Source organism: Oryctolagus cuniculus, chromosome 17 (assembly GCF_051225735.1).
Source record: "Oryctolagus cuniculus isolate XC-2025 breed Fujian yellow rabbit chromosome 17, ASM5122573v1, whole genome shotgun sequence".
Classification (NCBI taxonomy): Eukaryota; Metazoa; Chordata; class Mammalia; order Lagomorpha; family Leporidae; genus Oryctolagus; species Oryctolagus cuniculus.
Window position 1 is genome coordinate 21718427 of NC_142883.1, and position 25516 is coordinate 21743942.

The following is a 25516-nucleotide window of genomic DNA, read 5'->3' on the forward strand; positions in this document are numbered from 1 at the left end:
TGTAGAAACACCCTGATAATTGCGTATAAAAGCCCAAAGAAACCACCAGCACAGGATCCAGCGTTCTTCCCTTTTGATGCTACAGCTACCCAAGGCAGGGTGAACATTTTGCACGGCACCATGTCTCTCCGATTTTCTGGTGGATCCCGGCACACATGCCTGAGGCCGGGCACTGGATCTGTCAGATCACCCAGCGGAGGCGCTGGCTTTGCAGGCAGCAATGCAGGTGGCGGCTCTGCAGCTGGAAGTGGATTTCTGTCTGCCTTGGGAGGGGGCCTGAGCAGCGCTCCGGGCAGTGCCATCGGAAACGCTGTTTTTGCTGGCTTTGCTGGAAATGATGGAGGTCTCCTCTCCGGGAACGAGAAGGTGACCATGCAGAACCTCAACGACCGCCTGGCCTCCTACCTGGACAACGTGCGCGCCCTGGAGGAAGCCAATGCCGAATTAGAGAGGAAAATCAAGGGCTGGTATGAAAAATATGGGCCTGGATCTTGCCGTGGACTTGATCATGACTACAGTCGATATCATCTAACAATCGAGGATCTGAAGAGCAAGGTAAGAAATCACAAATTGGAAACCATTCTGATATTTTAAAACTGACAAGTATCTCACAGAAGACATAGAACTGTAACAGAAAATACTTTGTGGCAGTTACATGCAACTTGCATTACTCAAATGTAATCTTTATTCCCATAAATAATTCTGCTATTAAAAAATAAGCACGTTGTTTCAAGAAATTCAATGTAGTTAAAAGGTTATTTGCTTCATTGTTGATTTTGGGATATATACATAGATAAGAAAATATTATATTCTGAACGTTATATGCTATATGAGGATAAATAAAATCTGTATGTCTAATTTTTTAAATGAAACCTTTAACATTTTAACGGTTACATAATGAAGTAAGAGTTTATGTAAAAGCTTCACTGTAGGACACTTTTTAATGTCCTGAAATACTGAGAGTACTTAATTTCCTGAAATCCTGAGTTCCGAGAGTGAACTTCCTGTGGTGATCTCCCTGTTGATTTGTCCTAGGTTATCTCTTCCACTGCTGCAAACGCTAACATCATTCTGCAGATCGATAACGCGAGACTGGCCGCCGACGATTTCCGGCTGAAGTAAGTGACAGCATTTCCTTCTGCTCTAGAAAATGTTCCCTGCCTAACAACAATTCATCAAATAAAGTGTCGATCTCAGCCCAAGCCGAATAAACTACGACCTAGAAGACAGAAGGGAGCAAGGGATCTATGTTATATTACTGCAAATGGACCACATTCACCATTTATATGTATTTATTGCATTCTTGAGGGAAATATCTATGCCTACCTAGAATACGGCCAAGCACAAAATAAATGTTCAATAAACATTTATCAGCTAAGTAAAAGAGGTAACTAAAAAGGACGAATTCAAAACTGGGATCTGTGTATTTCAATGATATGCTATTGGAATCTGTGTCATTAAACAAGTGCTGATTATCCTGCATAGAACTGAGTGGGGGTGATAGGGAGGGCTTCCTTCGTGCACATTTAGAACTTTTTAGAGTCCTAATTCAATGTCTGATTTTCAGCATGGCAATGGAGGTTTGAGTTTTCTGGAATTTCAATGCCCCCTCCTCCCAGGTATGAGAACGAGCTGGCCCTGCACCAGAACGTGGAGGCCGACATCAACGGACTGCGGCGGGTGCTGGACGAGCTGACGCTCTGCAGGACTGACCAGGAGCTGCAGTTTGAGTCCCTGAGCGAGGAGATGACCTATCTCAAGAAGAACCACGAAGAGGTAGGAGAAGCTGCACTTGCAGTAAAAGCACAATGCTGCACATCTTAAATACTTGGGTGGGGGAGTACCTTTACAGTAGTAACGCATGCTCACTGAATCATCCGCTCACGCCAGGCACCACTGGCCCTCATAATCCCATCCCCCGATCACAGACGTTCACCATTTGATCTGATCTTCCCGTTCGTAAGTTGTTGCGATATGCTATGCACTGGGAAGCAATGCATCACCTTCGCATCAACACAACCATCCTCTGTCCATGAGATTATTTCTTGCATTCATACAGGCCTCTCTTGAGGTCAGTCTTCACACAAAAGACCTCTCTGATGTCAACGTTTTTCTCCATTTATCGAGCCTGGATTTACTTTAATCTTGAACCCTGCACGATAAGAAACCCATTATTTGACACATCATGCCAAGTAGCTTCACTCCCTTCCAAAAAAGTTCCTCCAAAAATGAACTAACTGCAAATGTCCCCAAAACAATGGGTGATGTATCTTTAGAAAACACCTAAGACAGAAAATGCCCCATCATTGGTTTAAAATGGCTCAAATGCCACACATGAGAAAAGGATGGGAAAGAGAGTGGAGAAATGAGGAAGTAAAAATTAAAATAAAAAAAAAAGTAAGAGAAGGGAAGAGTTGGAGAGCAGTGGGAGAGCCAGGTCTCCCAGAGAAACCTCCAGAGAAGAGAGAGCAGCCCAGCTGGCGGCCTCCGGCTGAGGGGAGGGATCGGGCAGAACTCAGTCCTCCTGAGAGAGGCACCATGGAAGGAGGGTCCCTTTGAAAGCACTGAGGGGGGGACAAAAAGCCACTTGCACATCAACACTCTCTGAGGACAGCATGCTTACCACAATCTCTGGGGCCCGGGCCCGGGGCACCTTCAAGCAACTTAGCTTTCAAACCTCTACAGCCACAAGACTTCTGTTCACGTGGCATCTCACACAAAACACCCACATAGGGGAGGAAACACCTGGTGGTCTCCTTGGGCTCTGGACATCTTTTGCTCCTGGTAGACCCTGGACAGTCACAGGTGTGGGGCCATGAAAAGAAAGCGCACATGCTACTCCTTTCAACGTCGTAGCAATGACACGGGACTGTGTTCAAGCCATTGACATGCCTGGTCTCTCCAGAAATCCATCCTCTGGGTCAGGCAGGCTAATGATTCCAGCTGGGACCTATCCTAGGACAGCAGGCTGTCCTGTACAGCTTCGGAGAGCAGACACTCGTGTGCCAGAGCACCAAGTTCCCATTCCAAAGCGTTCCGGTCCCAGCCCTTTGGAGGACTGAGCTGTGTTACTTCGCTTCTCTGCTCCCCAGTTGTCTAACCTGTAAAACAAATCTAAGAGTACCAGCCCCACCAAGTTGGTAAAAGGCTTGAATGATTTAAAACAAGTGAAGTGCTTCCAACCGTGCCTGGCACAGAGTAACCACTCAGCAGGTGATAACTGCTGTCCAAGAGCCGAGAACAACAGCAGGGATTTGGAGTTCGTTTTTTCCCCCACGGCTCTAGTTCCCTTCAACCTGACATTCAGTTGATAATTATGCGTTGAATAATTCTCTGATCTTTGCATCCTCGGTTCATTGACAATAGAAACTCTTCCGGGATGCCCTGTTATTTTGTAAAGGAGGTGGCTATGATTATTATTATAACGAATCAAATAGGTGATGGATGTGGCTCGGGATTGACCGCGCCAGTTAAAAGATGGCGCTGTCCATCGCAGGCTTGAAGCCGGAGTCACACCCTTGCAAACCCTCCAGAGACCCTGTGCGAGCCTCCAGGGCCGCAGAAGTCACGCACGCTTGTCCCACCCGCAGGAGATGAAGGCGCTGCAGTGCGCGGCCGGCGGCAACGTGGACGTGCAGATGAACGCGGCGCCCGGCGTGGACCTCACGCTGATGCTGAACAACATGCGCGCCGAGTACGAAGCCCTGGCTGAGAACAACCGCAGGGACGCCGAGGCCTGGTTCAACGAGAAGGTGAGGTCAGCCCCCCGGGCCCCGTCACACCCGCCGGCAGGTGCAGCCGCCTCCTGACCTTTGCCCGGGCCTTGCAGAGCGCCACCCTGCAGCAGCAGATCTCGGACGACGCGGGCGCGGCCACCTCGGCGCGGAGCGAGCTGACCGAGATGAAGCGCACCCTGCAGACGCTAGAGATCGAGCTGCAGTCCCTCCTGGCCACGGTAGGTGCGAGCCAGGCCGGCCTGGACTCTGTGGTGCTAAAGAGGCCACGGGACACCTTCCCTTTCACAGCTTTACCGGCAGATGGTTAGCGGAGAGAGGAGGAGCGCACACCACAGCCCCAGAGACCCAGAGCACCAGGCAGAGCCAGCTCTGTCTTCCTCCCCGGTGTCACCGAGGAGTCCCTTACTGGCCGGTGCCCTGTGCCCACTTCATAAAAATAACCAGCATTTCACATCGTTCCTTCCATACGGTGGCTCACCTTAGAGCCAGGAGCAGCATCCCGGCTCCACCTGAAAACTCAGTGACAGGCCGAGGGCGGAGCTAGTGTCACACCAGCATCTCCAAATACTGATGGAGACACTCTCAAAAGTGGCAGTGTGCTTGTCACCGGGCAGAGGACAGGAGGGTGCACACCTGAGCCCGACATGGGCACATGTCCCACCCCACAGGAGGCATCCCTTAGGAGAGCCAGGAATTCAGCCACTTGAGGATCCTGGGTTGTTTCAAAGGTTGCCGTGGAGACAACCTTTCCACCCACCCCACCCTCCCAGTAGAACCAGCTTCCCTTTTAGGGTATGAGCTGGAAGCACCAAAAAAGCTTGATTCTGACTTACGGTCCCCAGGTGATGAAGGGTTCTCTGTCCTCACAAGAGGCTCTGTGCTGCCTCAGGACACCAGGTTGTAACACAGAGAGCGGCCATTGCACAAACGAATGCACTGTAGCACAGGGAAAAATGATTCAAGACAATAGGAAAGCTCTCTTGATTTAGCCACGCAAGGAATGTGTGTTCTTACTGTCTAGCATTTAGACGGGAGAGCGGGCTGTCAGCCCTGGCTGACTCCCAGCTTAACCAGCACCTGCTGCTAGCTGGTACCCAGGACCCTCCCTGCCCCTCTGGGCTCCTGGAGCCCCACTCTCTTCCCCCTGTCCCCTCTTTGTAAAGCCGGAGCCCAGTCAAAGCTGCCCAGGCTGCTGCAGCCCTCTGGGAAGATCCCTCTGTATTGCCGAGCCTTGTGGAAGGAAAAGGTGTTCTGAGCTCCCAGATGTTATGGGTAGGTTCTGTGCAGCCCGTGGAACTGTAGTTTTGGGTCGTGAGATAAACCACCCTAAATCAGCCCGTTTTGCTCACCAGGTAACTGAATTATATACAGAATAATGGTGGCATAGAACTTTCATGTCTGAGAGAGAGCCTCTTAAGACAAATACTAAGCTCAGTTTCTTATCATTAGAACAAAGTCATGCGTAAACTGGGAGTTGTTTCTGTATATAAATGTCCACATTTGCTCCCTGTAGTGTGCAAACTTCCAAGATCGCCCTGTCCACCTTCCTCTTTGGCAAGACACCAAAGTTCTGAACCACTGCACACACACCTCCCAGCAGTCTTTCTGCTTGCTGGCCTCAACTTCCCCACCACCGTCTAGATCACCTGCCACTAGATGCTTCTAGAAAGTCTGCATTACCCACACGAGGCACCTGGCAGCCTACTCGTCTAAGTCGGTGGTTCTCAGCCCCGTGATACCCAATATCTGCCTATTATGCTGAATATTTTATTTATTTTTATTTTTTGACAGGCAGAGTGGACAGTGAGAGAGAGAGACAGAGAGAAAGGTCTTCCTTTTGCCGTTGGTTCACCCTCCAATGGCCACCGCGGCCAGCGTGCCGTGGCCGGCGCACCGCGCTGATCCGATGGCAGAAGCCAGCTGCTTCTCCTGGTCTCCCATGGGGTGCAGGGTCCAAGTACTTGGGCCATCCTCCACTGCACTCCCTGGCCACAGCAGAGAGCTGGCCTGGAAGAGGGGCAACCAGGACAGAATCCGGAGCCCCGACCGGGACTAGAACCTGGTGTGCTGGCGCCGCAAGGTGGAGGATTAGCCTAGTGAGCCGTGGCACCGGCCATGCTGAATATTTTATACCCCTCTTTGCAACCCTAGAATGAGCCAATAGATAGCACATTTAGCCGTCAACAATTTTAAAGCATAGTGCAATACCACAGGAAAAGGAGGGTGTTTCAAAATGCAGTGGACTGGCTCTGTAAATGTGGGCCCGAGGACTCCAGAGCATGTAATGAAAGAGACAGGTGCTCACATCTCGCTTTAATAAATGTTTTGTGTCCCACGCTGGAAGATCGAGTCACTCAACACAAGAAAAGGAAAATGAAAGAGTGGAAATGCGGATGGACACTCAGATAAGAACTGATATCAGAAGTAATAACTGCCCTGACATATTTTTCTGTGATAAGGGAGAGAGGAAAACTACCTTAATTGAAGCAGAGACCACATGCCAAGACAAATTACAGACTAGGAGCATAGAAGAAAGGAAGTGTAAGAGTCATAAGAGCAGCGTCAGAATAATGACCTGTCCCCTCTGATGAGCCGTCTCGCCTCTTGAAATCCCACCCCACGTCAAGACATTCATCCCGTCTCAGGCACCTTCATAAAAGGCCTTGTGAAGGACAGAAAATCAAGAATGCATTAGAAAAAGAAACAGTAATATGAACAGCCTTGGGATGGTGACAGTGTAGATCCATGGCAGAGGAACATTATAGAACAATAGGCTGTCCCAACACAAACAGGCAAGGTCGAAGGATGGATTTTCTCATATTGATTTCTTTTTACCACCCTAGATACATAGATTGGTCATAATTGGAAATCTTACTTAAATGTTGTGAATATCCAGCCAAACAGTCAGAAATCTTGTGGGAAGGGGGCATCTGTCCCGTGTCAGGTGGTCCAGCATGTTTGGCACCCACCCAACCTCTGGCCCTTCCCCTCCACCTCCGGTTTTCTCGTGGCAAGCCCCCCACAGGTCTCCAAAACTTGGCTAGGCAGCAAGCCTCCTGGGTGCTGAGGAATCCTGGTCTACCTAACCCACCGCAGGGTCTCACAGATGTTTCATGTCCCCAGAAACACTCCCTGGAGTGCTCTCTGACGGAGACCGAGGGCAACTACTGCACACAGCTCGCGCACATCCAGGCCCAGATCGGGGCCCTGGAGGAGCAGCTGCACCAGGTCAGGACCGAGACCGAGGGCCAGAAACTCGAGTACGAGCAGCTGCTGGACGTCAAGGTCCACCTGGAGAAGGAGATCGAGACCTACTGCCGCCTGATCGATGGTGATGGAGAGTGAGTAAACTGCGGGAAATCCCATCTCTACCTCTCTGAAACCACGGCCAGTTAAGAAGCCTGTGTGCCACATCGGAGTAGCTGGGTTCAATCCCCCGCTCCAGCCCCTGATTCAACATCCTGCTACTGCAGAACCTGGGAGGCAGTGGCTACAGCTCAGGTGGTTTGGTCTCTTGCAACCCATGGTGGGAACCCTGGATTGAATCCTGGCTTCTGGTTCCAACTCAGCCCAGCTTCAGCCATCGCAGGCATTTAGAGAGTAAACCAGTGAGTGGGAACGCTCGTTCTCTCTCTCTCTCTTTCTCTCTCTTTCTCTCTCTTTCTCTCTCCTTCTTACATAAAAATTTTTTAAACTCTAACTGTGCACTGCCCATTAGCCTTCCAGCCTTCCAAGCCATTCCTTTTTCATTCCTATTCCAGAAAATTCCATCCATCTCTTGCCCCTGGGGTATCACTCCCTCATTTTGCACCTCACAGCACACTCCTCACTGCTCTGAAGACTGCAGTTCCCCCTGCACAAGCTCCGTTTCTTGTCCTTGTTAACCACTGTGGGTCTCAGGATTCTCTCCCCAACACCCCAGACCTCATCCTGTTTTCAGTTCATTCCTGACATTGCTGCTGCCCAAATCAACGTGCTGTGTACAGAGCTCCAGGATCCATAAATATGTAGGACCCTGGACATTTCTGTATACGTTGTCCTTACATTTTAAATTCTTTGATGTAAAAACAGATCACGGACCAGCGCCGTGGATCACTTGGTTAATCCTCCACCTGCGGCACCGGCATCCCATATGGGCGCCGGGTTCTAGTCCCGGTTGCTCCACTTACAATATAGCTCTCTGCTATGGCCCGGGAAGGCAGTGGAGGATGGCCCAAGTGCTTGGGCCCTTGCACCCACATGGGAGACCAGGAAGAAACACCTGGCTCCTAGCTTCAGATCAGCGCAGCACCGGCTGTAGCAGCCATTTGGGGAGTGAACCAACAGAAGGAAGACCTTTCTCTCTGTCTCTCTCTCTCTTTCTCACTGTCTATAACTCTACCTGTCAAATAAATTTAAAAAAAAAAAAAAGATCACCTGGAAGCAAGGTTCTTTATGTCCTGATTCTAGACAACACAGGATTACTTTCATCTTCTTCACACACAAGCTGGAATAGTTTCCCTCACAGAGAACTGAGATTTGTTTTTGGCATGCAAAGTTCACTGGAGTTCATCGACTCAATGACTATTTCTTCTGCAAGAGTAAAAAGAAATATAAAAGAATAAACTGTATTTATTTGTTTATTGCAGTTCATGCTCCATATCAAAGGGCTTCGGATTAGGAGGCTCAGGGAATTCAACTAAAGGTAATAAAGTCTAAATCTATTTCTATCACAACAAATATTTTTTCATGAATGCCACTCATACACTATGGTGTATTTATATATACATGGTTTTAACTAAAGGGATCTGGCTTGAAAAATATTACTATGAGTAGATAAAACTACCCCCTAAACTATTATTATACATCTATACTTATTCCTTCACCAAAAATGTGCATAATATGTTCTATTACATCCAGGAATGGAATTAAATTGCCATGTAATTTTTTAGGTTGAAAATGTTTGTTCATATGTGTTTTATTTCTAGATGTATCTAAAACCACACTGGTCAAGACTGTGGTTGAAGAGATAGATCAGCGTGGCAAAGTTCTTTCATCACGGATTCACGCCATTGAAGAAAAGACATCTAAAATGGCCAATGGCAAGGCAGAACAAAGGGTTCCTTTTTAGCTGTCATTTTAGAGAAAAGGATAATTTGGGAAAGGATATTGAATGATTGCCTTGTTCTAGATATCAGGAAGACTCAAAATACTTTCTACTCTCGCAATAAATTACTTAACAGTGATACCTGTTTTCTCAATTTTCACAGGATGTTGGGTGTTTCATTTCAAATAAATAAAAAGAATTGATTGCCTTCCTTTCTATCCATTGATGACTAATCATTATTTGTGATTTACTTTTTGTCCAACTTATAGAGAAACAGTTGCCTTGCATTTTGGTTTTAAGTAGTAGTCAATACTACCGCATCACATTTAAATGTAAATCCCACCGTGTCTGCCTGGGCAGGTTCAGAAATTCTGTGACTGAAAATTCTCACCAGTAGAGGGCGCCCTTCTGGCATTTTACCGAGGGCTTATGGCAAACTCTTCTGGATGTCTGGGTACTTCCCATGATACATACCATTCTTCATCTAAACAGGATAGGCTCCAGAAAGACTCACAGCCATGAGCCTCGTGTTAAGCACTTTTTCTATAGGGCTAAGATCCAACCTTCTTCTGTGAAGGCCCAGATAGTAAATATTTCAGACTTTGCCAGCCACAGGGTCTCTATTTCAAGAATTCAATACAGCCTTGAAGCAGAAAGCAGCCATGGAAATGAGCATGAATGGGTTCCAATAAAAATTTATTGATGGACATCAAAATTTGAATTTCAAGTAACTTCCTGTGTCAAGAAATACTGTTCTTTTTATCTTTTTTCAACAATTTAAAAGTGTGTCAGTGATTAAGATACTGCTTTGGGACACCCACATCCCACATTGGAGTGGCTGGTTGAGTCCCAGCTCCACTTCTCATTCAGTTCCCTGCTAATGTGCAGCAAGTGACGGCTCAAGTACTTAGGCCCCTGCCACCCACATGGGAGAGCCAGATTGAGTTCTGGGCTCCTGGCATTTAGGCATTTGAGGATTGAACCAAGAGGTAGAAGATCTCTCTCTGGACCAGATGAGACAGATAGAGAAAGAGAGAAGAGAGAGAGGGAGTGTATGTCTGCTTTTCAAGTACTGTGAAAAATTGTTTTTTAAAAAGAATAAAAACTATTCTTGGCTCACAGGCCATAAGAAATACCTGGCAGGACCGATGTAACTCAACACAAGTGCTAAAAGTTGAAATCTCATGAGGTTGAGGAACATTATGGTTATTGTGTCCCTCTACCTTTTTTGTTCAAAATATATTGATGTGAAGACTAAATATTAATTATTAATATAATTAATACAGAAGTATTCAACAGCCTGAAATGAAAGCATCTCTCGTGTTTCCCCAGCAAATGGCCTGATTCCAGTGAATTCTATCCAACAACCCAGCAGCCACATGGGATCTCAAATAAGTGGTGAGGAATGGAATATTGACAAAATCTTCAAAAGCCATCAAATAAAGTGAGCACTGGAAATTCATGGGGAAATAACTGCCCAGATGTGCTTTGTACACAGCCAGCTACAAGAATTTGCAGGGCTCAGATCAAAATAAAAATGCAGGGTCCCTTGTCCCAATATCAGGAAAAATGTGTCATTAAGGGCACTACAATGTGGCACTTTCCCTTTCCTTCTCCTATTGCATTGTCCACTTGTCCTGGTTTTTGTTGTTTTGCCCTGGGCTTTTGTTTGTTTGGTCATTCATGTGGTTCTAAGTAAAGAGAAATTAAAGTTATTGCATACATTATTATAATTTGCAATGCCAGTTTCAAGTCCAAGTATAAGAAGAAGTAACATAAAGGATTTACCCAATTCATGCTTTGTAGTTCATAGGTATGTATTATTTTGTTCTTACCAAAACAGTAGAAACACCACACAGAACAAACCCTTTTAATTGCACTGTTTTCTGTGTCAACCCTCTCTGTCTTTAGTTTACTGATGAATAAGAAGAAAAAATGAAAAGAAAGAGATTACATCTCTCCACTCAACCATGTAACCTTGCTCCTTCCCCCTGTCCAAGCGACTGGGCTCTCTCTCTCAGGTCCTGTCTGGAGAGGTGCCCATTCGTTCTTACAGACATCCCACCCTAATAAACTTTGCTACCTTTTACTTTCCACTAAAAAAAAAAGAAATGAATTACAGTTGCCTTATCTTCCCATGCCATGATTTTCAGCATGGAGCTTGGCTAATAGAGGAAAGAAGTACGCGGAGGTACCCGAGAGGGTTGCTTGCTCAGTCACGTTTCTTTGAACATCAGCACCACCTTTCTGCATTCAAAGCAAGCTCTGGTTTGAATGGAATCCCAGCTCCTGGGCCTTGCAGAGACTCAGCCTACTCACTCCTAGACTGTGCTGTTTGGGTCTCGCTAGACACCTGTCATCCTAGACCTATCAAGTCATCTGCCACGGAGGCCATTAGGAGCAAGTGCAGACCAACACATCTCACATGCTCCTCATTCTCATGCCCCAGGATCCCATTGGAATTCACTTCCAAGATGCAAGTTCAAAGATAAAAATCAGGCAGGTGCCGCAGCTCACTAGGCTAATCCTCCGCCTTGCGGCGCTGGCACACCAGGTTCTAGTCCTGGTCGGGGTGCTGGATTCTGTCCCGGTTGCTCCTCTTCCAGGCCAGCTCTCTGCTGTGGCCCGGGAGGACAGTGGAGGATGGCCCAAGTCCTTGGGGGATGGGAGACCAGGAGGAGGCACCTAGCTCCTGGCTTCGGATCAGCGCGGTGTGCCGGCCACAGCAGCCATTGAGGGGTGAACCAACGGAAAAAGGAAGACCTTTCTCTCTGTCTCTCTCTCTCTCTCACTGTCTAACTCTGCCTGTCAAAAAAAAAAAAAAAAAAAGCTAGAAATCAGTGAGAATTGCAGGATGGCAACAGAAACCAATAAAACAGTCTGGGCCGTTCTGCACAAGACACCTGTGTCTTATCCAGAGACTGTGAGCAGTGCTGACTTAGTTGTATGTGTGGGACTGCTTCCTGTGTTCTTTTGTTACCAGTTTGTATTTGGTTTGGATTGCAGTTGGGGAGTCTGCAGGGCCAGGACTGGAGGATTTCTCCTGGGCACCATGGGTAACACCAACCTGAAAATATTGGAATTTATTGGACTGCGTTTCCCAGATTGGGAGCAGGTGTGTAAATTCAAATTATAAAGTAAAGCCACGATTATACGCAATTATCAAACAGCAATAGCAGTAGCAGCACTGCACTCTAACCCAGATCCAGCAACAGAAGGCCCAAGCGCAGACCCGCAGCCTTGTCTTGGGAGGAGGTTAGCACGGAGACCATGTCCCCTAAAATCCGTGTGTCGTGAGCATTGCTGCAGAGCAGGGCTGGCTTCCGGGGAGGAGCCTGTACAGCCACACACAGTCTCTTGCTCAGACCGCCCTGATTGAACTAAATATAGCGGCATGGCTATGTTAGGAAGAAAGGGGAAAGTGGTAAAAGCCACAATCTCAACTTCCTTTTAAGAGGACAACATACATGTCTAAAGCTCGTAAGTCAAAGAAGTGTTTAGTAAAGCCCGGAGTCTGAAAATCGGAAGACACAGATGAAACCAGCAGCTCAAAGTGTTAAGTGGTCGCCCATGGAAAGCAAGACTTGGTGTGGGAGTAGACAGGAAACAAGAACTTGCCGTTGGCTGTTAAAGCAGATTCGTTACGCTGAGAGAATGTAAAACTGCATTTTGAAATAACCGAGAAAATGTATCAGGGCTTTCACTGTAAAATGTACACATGAAGCTGATACAAAATTCAATTTTAAAAAGGTACTCTGGGGGCTGGCGTTATGGCATGGCGGGTAAAGCTGCCGCCTAGTGTGCTGGCATCCCATATGGGCACTGGTTCGAGTCCCAGCTGTCCCTCTTCCAATCCAGCTCTCTGCTATGGCCTAGAAAAGCAGTAGAAGATGGCCCAAGTCCTTGGGCTCCTGCACCCACATGGGAGACCAGGAAGAAGCTCCTGGCTCCTGGCCTCGGATCGGAGCAGCTCTGGCCATTGCAGCCAACTGGGGAGTAAACTAGCGGATGGAAGACTCTCTCTCTCTCTCTCTCTCTCTCTCTCAGATTTATTTATTTATTTAAAAGAATTACACAGAAAGAGAAGGAGAGACAGAGAGAGATCTTCCATCTGCTGGTTCACTCCCCAGTTGGCCACAACAGCCAGAGCTAAGCCGATCCGAAGCCAGGAACCAGGAGCTTCTTCCAGATCTCCCATGTGGGTGCAGGGGCCCAAGGACTTGGGCCATCTTTTTTTTTTTTTTTTTTTTTTTTTTTTTTTTTTGACAGGCAGAGTGGACAGTGAGAGAGAGAGACAGAGAGAAAGGTCTTCCTTTTGCCGTTGGTTCACCCTCCAATGGCCGCCGCGGCCGGCGCGCTGCGGCCGGCGCACCACGCTGATCCGATGGCAGGAACCAGGAGCCAGGTGCTTTTTCCTGGTCTCCCATGGGGTGCAGGGCCCAAGCACCTGGGCCATCCTTGGGCCATCTTTTACTGCCTTCCCAGGCCATAGCAGAGAGCTGGATCAGAAGTGGAGAAGCTGGGACTCAAACCAGTGCCCATATGGGATGCTGGCACTGCAGGCGGCAGCTTTACCCGCTACACCACAGTGCCAGCCTCAAATAAATAAATCTTTAAAAAAATTAAAAAATAAAAAGGCACTCTGATACCTCCATATCCAGCAGGTAAACAAGACTGGACACTTTAAAATGTGCTTCTGCTACAAAATATCCTAACGCATGGGCGAGTGATGTAGTGCATAGGTTAGGCCTCTGCTGGCAACGCCGGCGTCTTATACCGTAGCACTGATTTCAACACCAGCTGCTCCACTTCCCATCCAGCTCTCTGTTAATACACCTGGGAGAGCAGCAGAAGATAGCCCAAGTGCCTGGGCCTCTGCTACCCAAGTGGGTGACCTGGATAGACCTCCAGGCTCCTGGTCCAGCCCTGGCTGCTGAGGTCATTTGGGAAATGAGTCAGCAGATGAAAGAATGCTCTCGCTCTCGCTCTCTCTCTCTCTCTCTCTATCCCTTCCTCTCTCTATGCCTTTCTACCTTTTAAATATATAACTAAATCTTTAAACAGAAATAACAAAATATCCTAATGCTGGGCAAATCACATGTCCTTTTAATTACATTGCTAAGCTCTAAAGAAAATAAAGGAAGCCATAAGAAAAAGAAATTTCAAAACACACACACACACACACACACACACACACACACTGCACTGCGAGTGGTGGGCAAGCCCAGGCGCGCGAGCAGTCCCGCAAACACTTTCAAGTCAGAGAGATGTTCTGGCTGAGGGCCACCCTCAGGAGTAGGACGCAGAGCTGACCGAGTGTCGAAAGTGGACTTGAGGGCCTGCCTAAAGGGACGCACTCTCAGAGCCTATCCCCTCCGGAGGGGAGTCTGCTTGCCGGTGAAGTGGAGAAGTCAGAATCGGTGTCTGGGACATTCACCACGAGAACCAAGTGTGTGTGCCAAGTGGTGTGCCTGGACCGAGCCTCCTTGTGCATCACCGCATTCCTGGGCAAGCAATACTTTCCAATTTTTTTGTGAGCCTGGTTTCCCGTGTATCAGTCTCTCGTGTCTTTCTTACACAGTTAAACCATCCAGTCTCCCAGTCTCCCATCAATCTGGGCTACACGCCTGCCCCCTGGGACAAGCACCCCCTGTCCCCTCTTGGTGTTTGTTTTTCCTGTTCATGGCTTCCTGACAACGTGTACAAGGGAAGTAAATTGCCAAGGACCTATCCTGTCCAGAAACTTCCACCCCACCCTCAAAGCACACAACTGCAGATGGACCCCATTTGCGGTCTGAATGTTGGAGGCCTCCTGCCCAGACCTGGTGGATCCCCCACACTGCGTAGCTCTTTCTTATTGTCTCCATGAGTCTCTGAAATATCCTTGGGCATGACTCACTGTGGTTAAACGCCATGCATTTTGCCTAGTTCTTGGTGGTGTCTTGGAGCTTAGAAGCTTGGTCCTTTAATTTCAAGTGATATTTTATAAAACAAAATAATTTCTTCATCATAATGTTCTTCTTGAATCAAACCTCTAAGTTTCCAAAATTTTCTTTTTATCTCTCTTTGTTATGTTTGTTCTACTTTGGAAGAGATTTTTAAAAATTTATCTTCCAAATCTTCTGTTGAATTTTCTTTTAGAAGTTAATTTTTAATTCCAAGCGCTCTCTCTCTTGTATTTGCTGTTCAATCTTAATAATATTCTAACCACATTTCAAACATGTAGTACTTTGATTCCTTCTAAGGGTAATAATTACAGGTGGTTTCTTAAAAAAAATAAATAAATAATTTGGGGCCAGTGCTGTGGCACAGTAGGCTAAGCCTCTGCCTGCAGAGCCAGCATCCCATATGGGTGCTGATTTGCGTTCCGGCTGCTCCTCTTCCAATCAAGCTCTCTGCTATGACCTGGAAAAGCAGTAGAAGATGGCTCAAGTCTTTGGGCCCCTGCACCCATGTGGGAGACCTGGAAGAAGCTCCTAGCTCCTGGCTTCAGATTGGCCCGCCCCTGGCTTTCTGTGCTGCCATTTGGGGAGTGAACCAGCAAATGGAAGACCTCTCTCTCTGTCTCTTCCTCTCTGTCTGTAATGCTACCTCTCAAATAAATAAATAAAATCTTTTTTAAAAGATTTATGTGTGTATGTATGTATTTGAAAAGCAGCGTTAGAGAGAGATTCCCACCACTGGTTCACTCCCCAAATTGTTGCGGCAGCAAGGGCTGGGCCAGGCTGCATCCTCTGGGTCTCCTACGTGGGTATCAAGGGTTCAAGTACTTTGGCCATCTTCTGCTGCTTTCCCAGGAGCATTAGCAAGGAGCTGGATCAGAAGTAGAGCAGCTGGGACTTGAACCAAAATTCAGATGGGATGCTACTGTCACAGGTGGAGGCTTAGCCCTTGTGCCACAGCGCCAGCCCCAGGTAGTTGTTTTTGTTTTTTGTTTTTAACTTTTCTTCAGCTTCCCTTGCTGTTTCTATTTCCTCTGGGTGCTCTTTGTTGCTTGTTTCCTTGAGTCTCTGTCTTCCCCATCGCAGACGTTTGCAGTGTATGACGATCTTTGAAATTCTGTTCAAGAGCAAAGCTAAATATACATATATATATAAAATTTATAAACATATATTTATATATAGAGAGAGACTGCCTGGTTGTCTGCATCTCCCTCGGGGTATTACTTTTGAAGAATGCTCAAATTTATGTATCCAGAGGTCTTTTCTCTAGGATTCTTCAGTGTCCCTGGGGAAGGACCCAACCTGCAAGGCTGGTCACATAATTTTTGGTCTCCAGTGCAAAAGGAAAATGCGGGGTCCCTTTCCAACAGTCAGGAAAGAGTACAAGTACAAAAAGTTAACTTTCAAATTCCATATTATTTACATCATGTAATAGAAATAATCGGAGTCATGGCATAGTGGGTAAAGCCACACCTGCAGTGCCAGCATCCCATATGGGCACTGGTTCAAGTCCTGGCTGCTCCACTTCGATCCAGCTCTCTGCTATGGCCTGGGAAAGCAGTGGAAGATGGCCCAAGTCTTTGGGCCCCTGTACCCATATAGGAGACCCTGAAGAAACTTCAGGCTCCTGGCTTTGGATCAGCCCAACTCTGGCAATTGTGGCCATTTGGGGATTGAACCATTGATGGAAAACCTCTCTCTCTCTCTCTCTCTCTCTGCCTCTGTAACTCTGCCTTTCAAATAAATAAATAAATCTTTTTTTACAGAAAAAGAAGTAATTATGATATATATCTTTAGAACTACAAAAATGATTTTAGTGTCATAATTTTAAGTTACACAATAAATTATAATACTTTAGTAATGTCATTTCATGATTGACAGCTTTTTCAGGCTTTCTTTTCCTGAAAATTCACAACAATTTATATTCTTGGCAACTTCAATTTGAACCTATTCAATTGAGCATGAGGCCCATCATTCTCAGCAAACTCAAGATCTCAAATGATTTCTTATAATTTTAAATTTTAAGGAGAAAACAATCCAGGCCAAAAGACCATAAACAATGGCAAAGAGATGGGAGAACAGGGAGGATCAGAACAGAAGAATGCAGCTCAGCCAGGTAAGACCCACGGCAGGAAGAATGTCAAGGCCAAGCACAATAAACAAAGACCAAAGGCAGGGAGCAGAAGCTACGGCTGGATAAAAAGGGGCAGCCACCAGAGACCCAGAATTCTCAGACAGCCGTTGTCTGAGACCCAGATTCAGGTGGTCAGAGCCACACCTAACGGAGAAGGTACAGAGACAGTGCCTGGCTGGGAGCTGCGTGCTGAGCAGTGACCTGAACTCCAGGAGAGTGCTGCGACCCCCATTCCAGAATGACTAGGAGGTGAAGAGTGCAGGAAGTGAATGCTGAGAAGATTCTAGAAGCTGACTGTGAGAGGCAGAAACGTGGCGATGTGGGGAACCTAGACACAGGCAGGGGCCGGGAGCCCTCGTCGAGTCCCTCCTCTTTACCGATGAGGAAGCCGAGCCCCAGGAAGCTTAACAGACCCCCTTACTGCTGTGGTGGGCGAGGGAAGCCAATCAGCATGGAGTGGTCGGCATCACGGATAAGGATCAGAGGCGCCTCCCTGTCTCCAGAGAAGATTCCACGCAGCGCCTCTGTTCTCACTTAGGACCTGGCCTCCTCCCACGGGTACCGAGTACCCTGGGCCCATGGCCTTGAACTTACTTTCAACGGATCTTCTAGATGGTGAAGACTAGGATTTAGGTCCACTGGCTGCAGAACACACGCGATGGTTGGTTGGGGCAAGGGAAAGAGAGATTTGTCTAGTACACCTTTTTATCCCTACAGGAATTTTGTACTCCTGAAAGCTGGAAGACAGGAAGGGTTACTCCTACTACGTGTGAAATGCATCCCTATAATAATCTTGATACTGCCCCACCTGTCCTGTTCCACAGATAACAAATAACCCCAAGGTAACTACCTACAAAAATGGACCCAGTAAGGTGAAGACGTTCATTAAAAATAAAATCATCCAATTATGGCTAATTCGGAATGAGTTGGCAAACATCATTTTGCTGTGAGTAGCCAAGTTCACGGAGGAACACCCTCGTGCTGTGTATATAAGGGCGAGCGGCGCTGGCCAGTGCATGCGCCACACACCTGCTCCCCAGTCTGCACGCCATGTCCCTGCGCTTCTCTGCAGCATCCAGACGCCTCGGCTCCTGCGGGGCCGCCGGCTCAGCCAGGCTGACCAGCGCGGGAAATGCGTGCGGTGTGCCCGGCATTGGAAGTGGCTTCTCCGCGGGAGGCTATGGCGGAGGACTGGGTGGGGGAAGCGCTTCTTGCGTGGCTTACACGGGCAGTGAAAATGGCCTCCTCTCAGGCAACGGGAAGGTGACCATGCAGAACCTCAACGACCGCCTGGCCTCCTACCTGGACAAGGTGCGCGCCCTGGAGGAGGCCAACGCTGAGCTGGAGCAGAAGATCAAGGCCTGGTATGAGCAGTACGGGCCTGGCTCGTGCCGTGGCCTGGATCACGACTACAGCAGGTACTTCTCAATCATCGAGGACCTCGGGAACCAGGTGAGAAGCGTGATGCCCTGCGTGTGGGCGCCTGAGTGCGGGGATGTAGCCACAGGCATGCACACGAACATGGGAAATATTTCAAATGGAAACGGATTTCAGAAATGGGTGATATCTGAAACAAAAAATCTTTGCACTAAAATAAGCATATCTTCGAATTCCTTTTTGAAGTCTTCTCGGAAAAGCTATCACAAACTATAGGACCTGGCTCTCAGCTTCTAAATCTTGGTAATTCATTTTTGAAAGTAAAAAGAATGTCTATTAAAATGTTCATCTTTGGCTATGGACCACCCCATCATGGGGTGTTAGGGTGCATGTATGCTTTTACTAATATGAAAATATCCAAACCCATCCATGTGTCCAACTATGTATTTATAAGTTTTCCCATAGAAAGAGTTCTTATGAATGGGGTGGGGATTAGAAGAGGCCCTGACACTTACTATTTTTCAAAGGAGTCGTCTTGTTACTAGAGACAAATGCTGGGAGTATTACCGTCATTTGCTGGGTATCTTTAGTTCAAGGAAATCTGGCATTTTTAAACGTCTCCTCGCTCTTGCCTAACTCTCCACTTACCAGATCATTTCTGCAACTGCAAGCAACGCCAACGTGCTCCTACAAAACGACAACGCGAGACTCACTGCCGACGACTTCCGACTGAAGTGAGTGGACGGGGAGAAGACAAAAAAGCTATCAACGCATTGCCCTCTTTTCTTTTTTAAAAGATTTGTTTGTTTCTTTGAAAGGCAAAGTAACAGAGAGAGAGAGAAAGAGAGAGCCATCTTCCGTCCACTGGTTTGTCATTCCAAATGCCCATGACAGCCAGGCTGGCCCAGGCCAAAGCCAGATGCCATTAACTCCACCTGCTTCTCCCACATGAGTGGCAAGTTCTTGGGTTCAAGTACTTAAGCCATCATCTGCTGCCTCCCAGGATGCAGTAGCAGGAAGCTGGATCAGAAGCAGAGTAGCTGGGACTTGAACCAGGCCGGCCAATATGGGATGCAGGCATCTCAACGGGCGGCTTGCCCATCGGTGCCTCAGCCACCAACCCCTCTTTTATTTTCCATCCTCTGCTTGAGATGGGCTCCATTCTTTGCATTTGTTTATTCATTAATTGTTCTAAACCACTTGCATATTTAGAATAACTGTTTTACTTGGGAAATTTGAGGGCTAACACAATGAATGCTGAACTGGTATGAAAGAGCATTTTCAGTATTTCCATTCTCTTGCTTCAAGAAGTGTACTTCTTGCATTCTGTGGGTGATGGAGCTGAGGTCTGAACAGTTTTATCTCGGAGTTTAGTTTGCGGGGTGGACGCGTGCTTGGCTGTTGACACACTGCTTGGGATGCCTGCATCTCATTAGAGTGCCTGGGTTTGAGATCGGCTCTGCTCCCAATTCCAGCTTCCTGCTAATGAGCACCCTGGGAGACAGCAGGCAATGACTCAAGTAGTTGGGTCCCTCCACCCATACGGGAAACCAAGATAGACTTCCCAGCTCCTGGCATTGGCCTGGTCTAAGCCTGACTGCTGCAGGCATTGAGGGATTGAACCCACGAGTGGAAGAATTCCCCTGTACCTCCCCTTCAAAGAAATAAATAATTAATTTTTTTTTAGCATATAGCCTAATTTGAGTTTCATGATCTCAAAGGGATGTGACATGAGATCAAATGACAGAGGAGGGAATTTTCAAATGCTTTCCAAAGGTATGAGAATGAGCTGGCCCTGCACCAGAGCGTGGAGGCCGACATCAACGGGCTGCGCAGGGTGCTGGACGAGCTGACCCTGTGCCGGACAGACCTGGAGATACAGCTGGAAACCCTGAGCGAGGAGCTGGCCTACCTGAAGAAGAACCACGAGGAGGTAGGTGTGCTGCCCCCCGGGCTTCCGCCATCCACCTCTGCCCAGGCTTCACCGTGAACGTCAGGCACTCAAGGCTCCTATTGAGTTGACGTGCTAGGAGGGGCTTGTCCACTTCTCCATGGGGCTTGCCTCTCTGCAGAGACAGATCCCACGGCCGGCTGCTATGAGTTTCTAATCCTAGGTATCCTGTCCAGCTGGCTCCTCTAAAAATATTCATATCCTAATAGCAATGTTTTGTTCTTCATTTGGGTATTGGTTATGCGTGTGATCAGAGGACAAAAATACTCATGTCTCTGTGCACTTATGTGCCTTTCCTGGCATGTATACTGTATTTCAATTCAACGTTTAAAATATATGTGTGCATCTACATATATATATATATATATAGAGAGAGAGAGAGAGAGAGAGGCCGCATTCGGAGCCTCGCTCTGTTAAACACATCCCTGCAGGAGATGAAGGCGCTGCAGTGCGCGGCCGGCGGCAACGTGAACGTGGAGATGAACGCGGCGCCCGGCGTGGACCTCACGCTGATGCTGAACAACATGCGCGCCGAGTACGAAGCCCTGGCTGAGAACAACCGCAGGGACGCCGAGGCCTGGTTCAACGAGAAGGTGTGTGGCTCCCGCGGGGTGCGCGAACCCGGGGGGAGTCCTGGGCGCAGGCGCGAGCCGCGTGCTCACGGGCTCCCCCCTTGCAGAGCGCCTCGCTGCAGCAGCAGATCTCAGAGGACGTGGGCGCCACCACCTCCGCCCGCAACGAGCTGACCGAGATGAAGCGCACGCTGCAAACCCTGGAGATCGAGCTGCAGTCCCTCCTGGCCACGGTGAGCAGGAAGCACCACACAGATTTTCAGAAACTGAGGGAGGGGGGGAATAAAGATTTTGTTTCCCAAAAATATTACTTAGTTTAGGTTTTGTCCATTCATCACTGTATCGACAGAAGACACTAAGAATCCTCTTTGCCAGAAAATTATACTACATGTTCATAATTATGTATTACAAATTAGCAAACACGAGTATTTTGAGGTATTTGCGAAAGAAAATAGTTGCTACCCTGCATCTTCTCTCCCTTGCCAAAAGATCCAAAACCACTGTCAATGGAGAACAAAAACTCCTTCCGGCCCCTCACGGCTTCTTCCAGCATTCCTTTTGGCTGCTTAATTAAGAGCACTTAGCCAGTGTCTACCTGGTATAAACAAGAAGCAGAGGTGTGAAGCTAAGTGTGTCTAATGATAATAATAACCTTCTTCATGAAGGGTTTGCCCAGTACTTTCACCCACGTGCTCGTTCACGGTCATCCCGGGGCATGGGCGGGGCAGACTTTAAAACCCATGTCATTATTTCCAAAAGAAGAATCCGAGATTCAAAGAAAGCTCAAAGCAGTTCCCACAGTCCCACAGTTGCATACCGAGGAACCAGGATTTCTCTCCCAGTTTTCCAACTCCCACATCTTAATCTTTCCCGCAATGGCTGGAAAACATCCAGAGTTGATCCACAGAAGAGGTTGTGAGCATATCTAAAATCAGGACTTTGCAGAAAAACCCTTGAAGGTGAAGGGTAAGAGACTCACCTCCATTGTGTAAAGTTTCAGCAAACGTTCTCCCTGGGGGTCTGTATCACAAGCCAGGGCATCCAACTAAAGCCTGCAAAGGTCATTATTTTGCTTGGCTCATCCTACTTCTGCAAAGTTTATACAGTTGGCTGAGGATTGTTTTTTCATGGAAGAGAGAGAGTGTGCATGAGAGAAGGCTGCACCTGACTAGAAATGAGGTGGCAGAGAGCACGGGAGGGGGTTATTCCTAGGGAGAATGGCCAGTTGTGTCAGACTGTACACGCACGGGCTGCTTTGGTGCAGGGAGCAGCATCTGTAGACTGTGCCCTGGGAAGTGACAGGTTCATCTTTCTAACACACCTGGGCATGTGGGTAACGTTCATCACCAACACAAATAGAAAAATAATGTGACATCTAACAAAGGCAGTAATAGACAATGACCGAAGAGACTCTGTGGGGCAAATGTGATGATTTGCATTATGTAAGGATGACACTCATTTATCTCTTGAGTGCGTGGGCTTATTCTGCCACAGTGCTGTGACTTTTTCTAACAAACGATGTCTTTACCAAACCACAGAAACACTCCCTGGAGTGCTCCCTGACGGAGACCGAGGGCAACTACTGCACACAGCTCGCGCACATCCAGGCCCAGATCGGGGCCCTGGAGGAGCAGCTGCACCAGGTCAGAACCGAGACCGAGGGCCAGAAACTCGAGTACGAGCAGCTGCTGGACATCAAGGTCCACCTGGAGAAGGAGATCGAGACCTACTGCCGCCTGATCGATGGCGAGGAGGGGTAAGCACTGCTTCTACCGAGAAAACAACCGGCTGTAAGGTTATCGAAATCAAGTATAAGTTCAGTTGCTTAACGGGTTCTGTTGTATAAAATGTAGCTTTTGCATTTCCTCAACAATACAAAGGGAAATAATTAATGCGTGCTGTCTGTATTTTCACAGTTCTTGTTCTAAAGCAAAAGGTTACAGAGAACCAGGAACTCAGATAAAAGGTGAGCAAAAGCAGTGGGAAGCACTAAAGGTTTATTTGTATGCGTCTCACATGATGGATTCTTTCTCATTTACGAATTTGAGAAATTCTAACGGTGCGTGTGTGTCGTTGTAGACTCGCTTATAAGCAGCATTGTTAAGACTGTTGTGGAAGAAATAGATCCTCGTGGCAAAGTTCTCTCATCCAGAGTCCACACCGTGGAAGAGAAGTCCGCCAAAGCCAGCAACAAGAGCGAACAGCGGGTGCCTTCCTGAACGGCAGCTCCCGGAAAGGAATGGCCCCTGACGTAGAACACCAAAGGGAAACTAGACTCCTAATAAGGGTCCTTTTATTTTTCTGCTCTTCTTCCAATGAATTGAGACAAGCTGTTTTAGACTAGTGATGCTTCTTTGACTTTCTCTCTGCTGGTATTTCAATAAAACTTCTCCTGTTGCAAGTCATCCTCCCTGGTTCTGATCCATCTTTGCATTGAGAGGTATTCAAATTTGTATTTATTCAAGATGCAGAGAGCCAAAGACGGAGACAGATAAAAAGAGAGGGCACTCATCCACTGGTTCACTCCCAAAATGCCCGCAATGGTTAGTGCTGAACTGGCCAAAGCTTGGAGCTAGGAACTCAATCTGGGTCTCCCATGCAGGTGGCAGGAGCCCAACTACTTGAGCCATCACTGCCACCCCCTTAGGTGCACATTAGCAGGAAGTTGGAGTTGGCAGCCAGAGCCGGGCATCAAACCCCATCAGTGTGTATAGGGTGTAGACGCCTTCACCAGTGTCTTAACCTCAAGCCTAAATGCCTGCTCCCATCTTTGCACTTTAAATATACCCTCCAGTGTCCTTAATGTCTCCCATTGAATTCAGTGGTCTTCACCAGTAGGGAGTAAGTTCAGCATGGAAATTAATTAGAGTCTTTTTCACATCTGTAAAATTTTATCTCCCTTCCATCCTTCAGTAAATGTTTATTGATCACACGTTAAATGCTAGATAATGAAAACAGAAAAAGTTAATAAAATCAACCCCCAAGTTCAACATGCTCATAGGAATAGGATGAGGAATTGAAGAGCCAGTGACATCCTGAAGATCAAGGAGAGGCTATTAATGGTGAGAGTGTGGGGACCAGGGCGAGAGGATTCCCAAGGTGTCTGACTCATCATTTTGCCCCGAAGGCGGGGATTCACAAGCACCCTCCTGGAGTTTCACCATCCAGGAAGGCAGAGCAAGGTGTCTCTCAAGTCCAACATGACTTTCAGTGACCTGATATTTCTCTAACCTTTGGCTCAAGGCTTCAGGGGGGTATACACTCAGCAGAAAACCCTCCAGAGGCTTAGTTGAAGAAGACACTGAGTTTGGCTCTCACACACCAACCCCACGTAACAGACATAGCCCGCTCTTCTCTGATCCAGTACCGTGTTCCTGCACTCTGTGGGGCTGGCTCATGAGCTCTACATCACAGCCACCTTTAAGCTATCTTCCTCTTGTCCTTCCCACGTGCATGAACCTATGGCAAATGCTTAACTTTCTAATTCCGTGGGCCTCTCAACTTATACCCCGATATCAAAACCTGAAAGAGAAAACATCCTCCCATACGATTCCTTAATCAAAAGCACTTACTGTCTTTGGAAGACAATCGAGCAGTTTCTTCCAGAGCTAAGCATTCTCTTCCCAGATGAGAACTTCACCCAGAAGTGTTAAAAGTGTATTTTGGGTTCAGTTTTACGTCCATGCAAAATCTTGCCAGTGCTGTGGCATAGAGGGCATTGCCACCACCTGCAGTGCCAGCATCCCCTATGGGCACCAGTTTGAATCCCAGCTGCTCCGCTTCCGACAGCTCTCTGCTATGGCCTGGGAAGGCAGTAAAAGATGGCCCAAGGCCTTGGGCCCCTGCACCCACATGGGAGACCTGGAAGAAGCTCCTGGCTCCTGGCTTCAGATTAGTCTAGATCCAGGCATTGTGGCCATTTGAGGAGTGAACCAGCAAATGGAAGATTTTCTTTCTCTCTCTCTTTTTCTCTCCCTCTCCTTCTGTCTCTCTTTAATGCTGCCTTTCAAATAAATAATAAATTTTAAAAAAAACTTGCACAGAAATACATATAGCAGCTTTCTTCCTAGGTGCCCATATTTGAAAGCCCCCAAGATGTCCTTGAGTAGGTGAATGGACAAACAGACTGCAGTAAGCTGGAGGGTGGAAATTTGCTATCAAGCCATGAAAAGCCTCATGTAAGGAAACTTAGATGTGTATCACTAAGAGAAAGAAGTCCATCTGAGTAGGCTTTATCCTCTACGACTCCACCTGCAAGGTGTTCCAGAAAGGGGAGACCACGGAGACATAACGAGATCCGTGCTCACCATTGGGGGTGGAGATGAGTTAGATGGAGCCCTGAGGATTTTCAGGGCAGTGAAACTATTCCATATGACACCATGAGGGCAGGTGCCCGGCATTACGCACCTGTCTGTTCACAGAATGTACAACACCGAGACGCAGTTCTTACATAAGTCATGGACTTCGGGTGAAAATGATGTGCCAGGGTAGGCTCATCCATCTTAACAAGCGCACTGCTCTGATGAGAGAGGCAGACAGCACGGCAGGCTGTGCAGATGGCAAGTGGGCAGATGTAGATGGGAAATCTCTATTTGTCTCTCAGTGTTGCTGTGAACCTAACACTACTCTAAAAAATTAAATCTACAATTGTTCAAAAATTGTTAAATAGCTCCAGTTTATCAGTACTTGAGATGCCCAACACCAAGGCACCACAACT

At 47.5% G+C, this 25516-nt stretch overlaps 2 protein-coding genes across 2 annotated transcripts; both read left to right on the top strand.

Annotated features, from left to right (window-relative positions):
* The first annotated feature begins 54 nt into the window (after window positions 1-54).
* On the top strand, window positions 55-9045 carry LOC100339931 (keratin, type I cytoskeletal 28). Its single transcript, XM_002719365.6, has 8 exons — window positions 55-555; window positions 1036-1118; window positions 1620-1776; window positions 3591-3752; window positions 3830-3955; window positions 6861-7078; window positions 8366-8421; window positions 8705-9045. Exons 1-8 carry the CDS (start codon window positions 121-123, stop codon window positions 8845-8847), a joined length of 1380 nt encoding a protein of 459 aa, XP_002719411.1. The 5' UTR covers window positions 55-120; the 3' UTR covers window positions 8848-9045.
* Window positions 9046-17915: 8870 nt separating this feature from the next.
* Window positions 17916-23204, top strand: LOC100339421 (keratin, type I cytoskeletal 27). Its single transcript, XM_002719363.6, has 8 exons — window positions 17916-18351; window positions 18928-19010; window positions 20053-20209; window positions 20659-20820; window positions 20907-21032; window positions 22338-22555; window positions 22716-22765; window positions 22879-23204. The coding sequence occupies exons 1-8, from the start codon at window positions 17950-17952 to the stop codon at window positions 23016-23018; spliced, it is 1338 nt and encodes a 445-aa protein (XP_002719409.4). The 5' UTR covers window positions 17916-17949; the 3' UTR covers window positions 23019-23204.
* The last annotated feature ends 2312 nt before the right edge of the window (window positions 23205-25516 follow it).

What these genes read in the sequence shown, in the direction of transcription:
- LOC100339931 (XM_002719365.6), top strand. Translation starts at nt 121, where the DNA reads ATGTCTCTCCGATTTTCTGGTGGATCCCGGCACACATGCCTGAGGCCG. An exon ending in GCCGACGATTTCCGGCTGAA is followed by an intron (nt 1,119 to 1,619) that starts GTAAGTGACAGC and finishes CCCTCCTCCCAG; the next exon opens with GTATGAGAACGAGCTGGCCC. An exon ending in CTGATCGATGGTGATGGAGA is followed by an intron (nt 7,079 to 8,365) that starts GTGAGTAAACTG and finishes TGTTTATTGCAG; the next exon opens with TTCATGCTCCATATCAAAGG.
- LOC100339421 (XM_002719363.6), top strand. Translation starts at nt 17,950, where the DNA reads ATGTCCCTGCGCTTCTCTGCAGCATCCAGACGCCTCGGCTCCTGCGGG. An exon ending in AGGCCTGGTTCAACGAGAAG is followed by an intron (nt 20,821 to 20,906) that starts GTGTGTGGCTCC and finishes CCCCCCTTGCAG; the next exon opens with AGCGCCTCGCTGCAGCAGCA. An exon ending in TGCAGTCCCTCCTGGCCACG is followed by an intron (nt 21,033 to 22,337) that starts GTGAGCAGGAAG and finishes ACCAAACCACAG; the next exon opens with AAACACTCCCTGGAGTGCTC.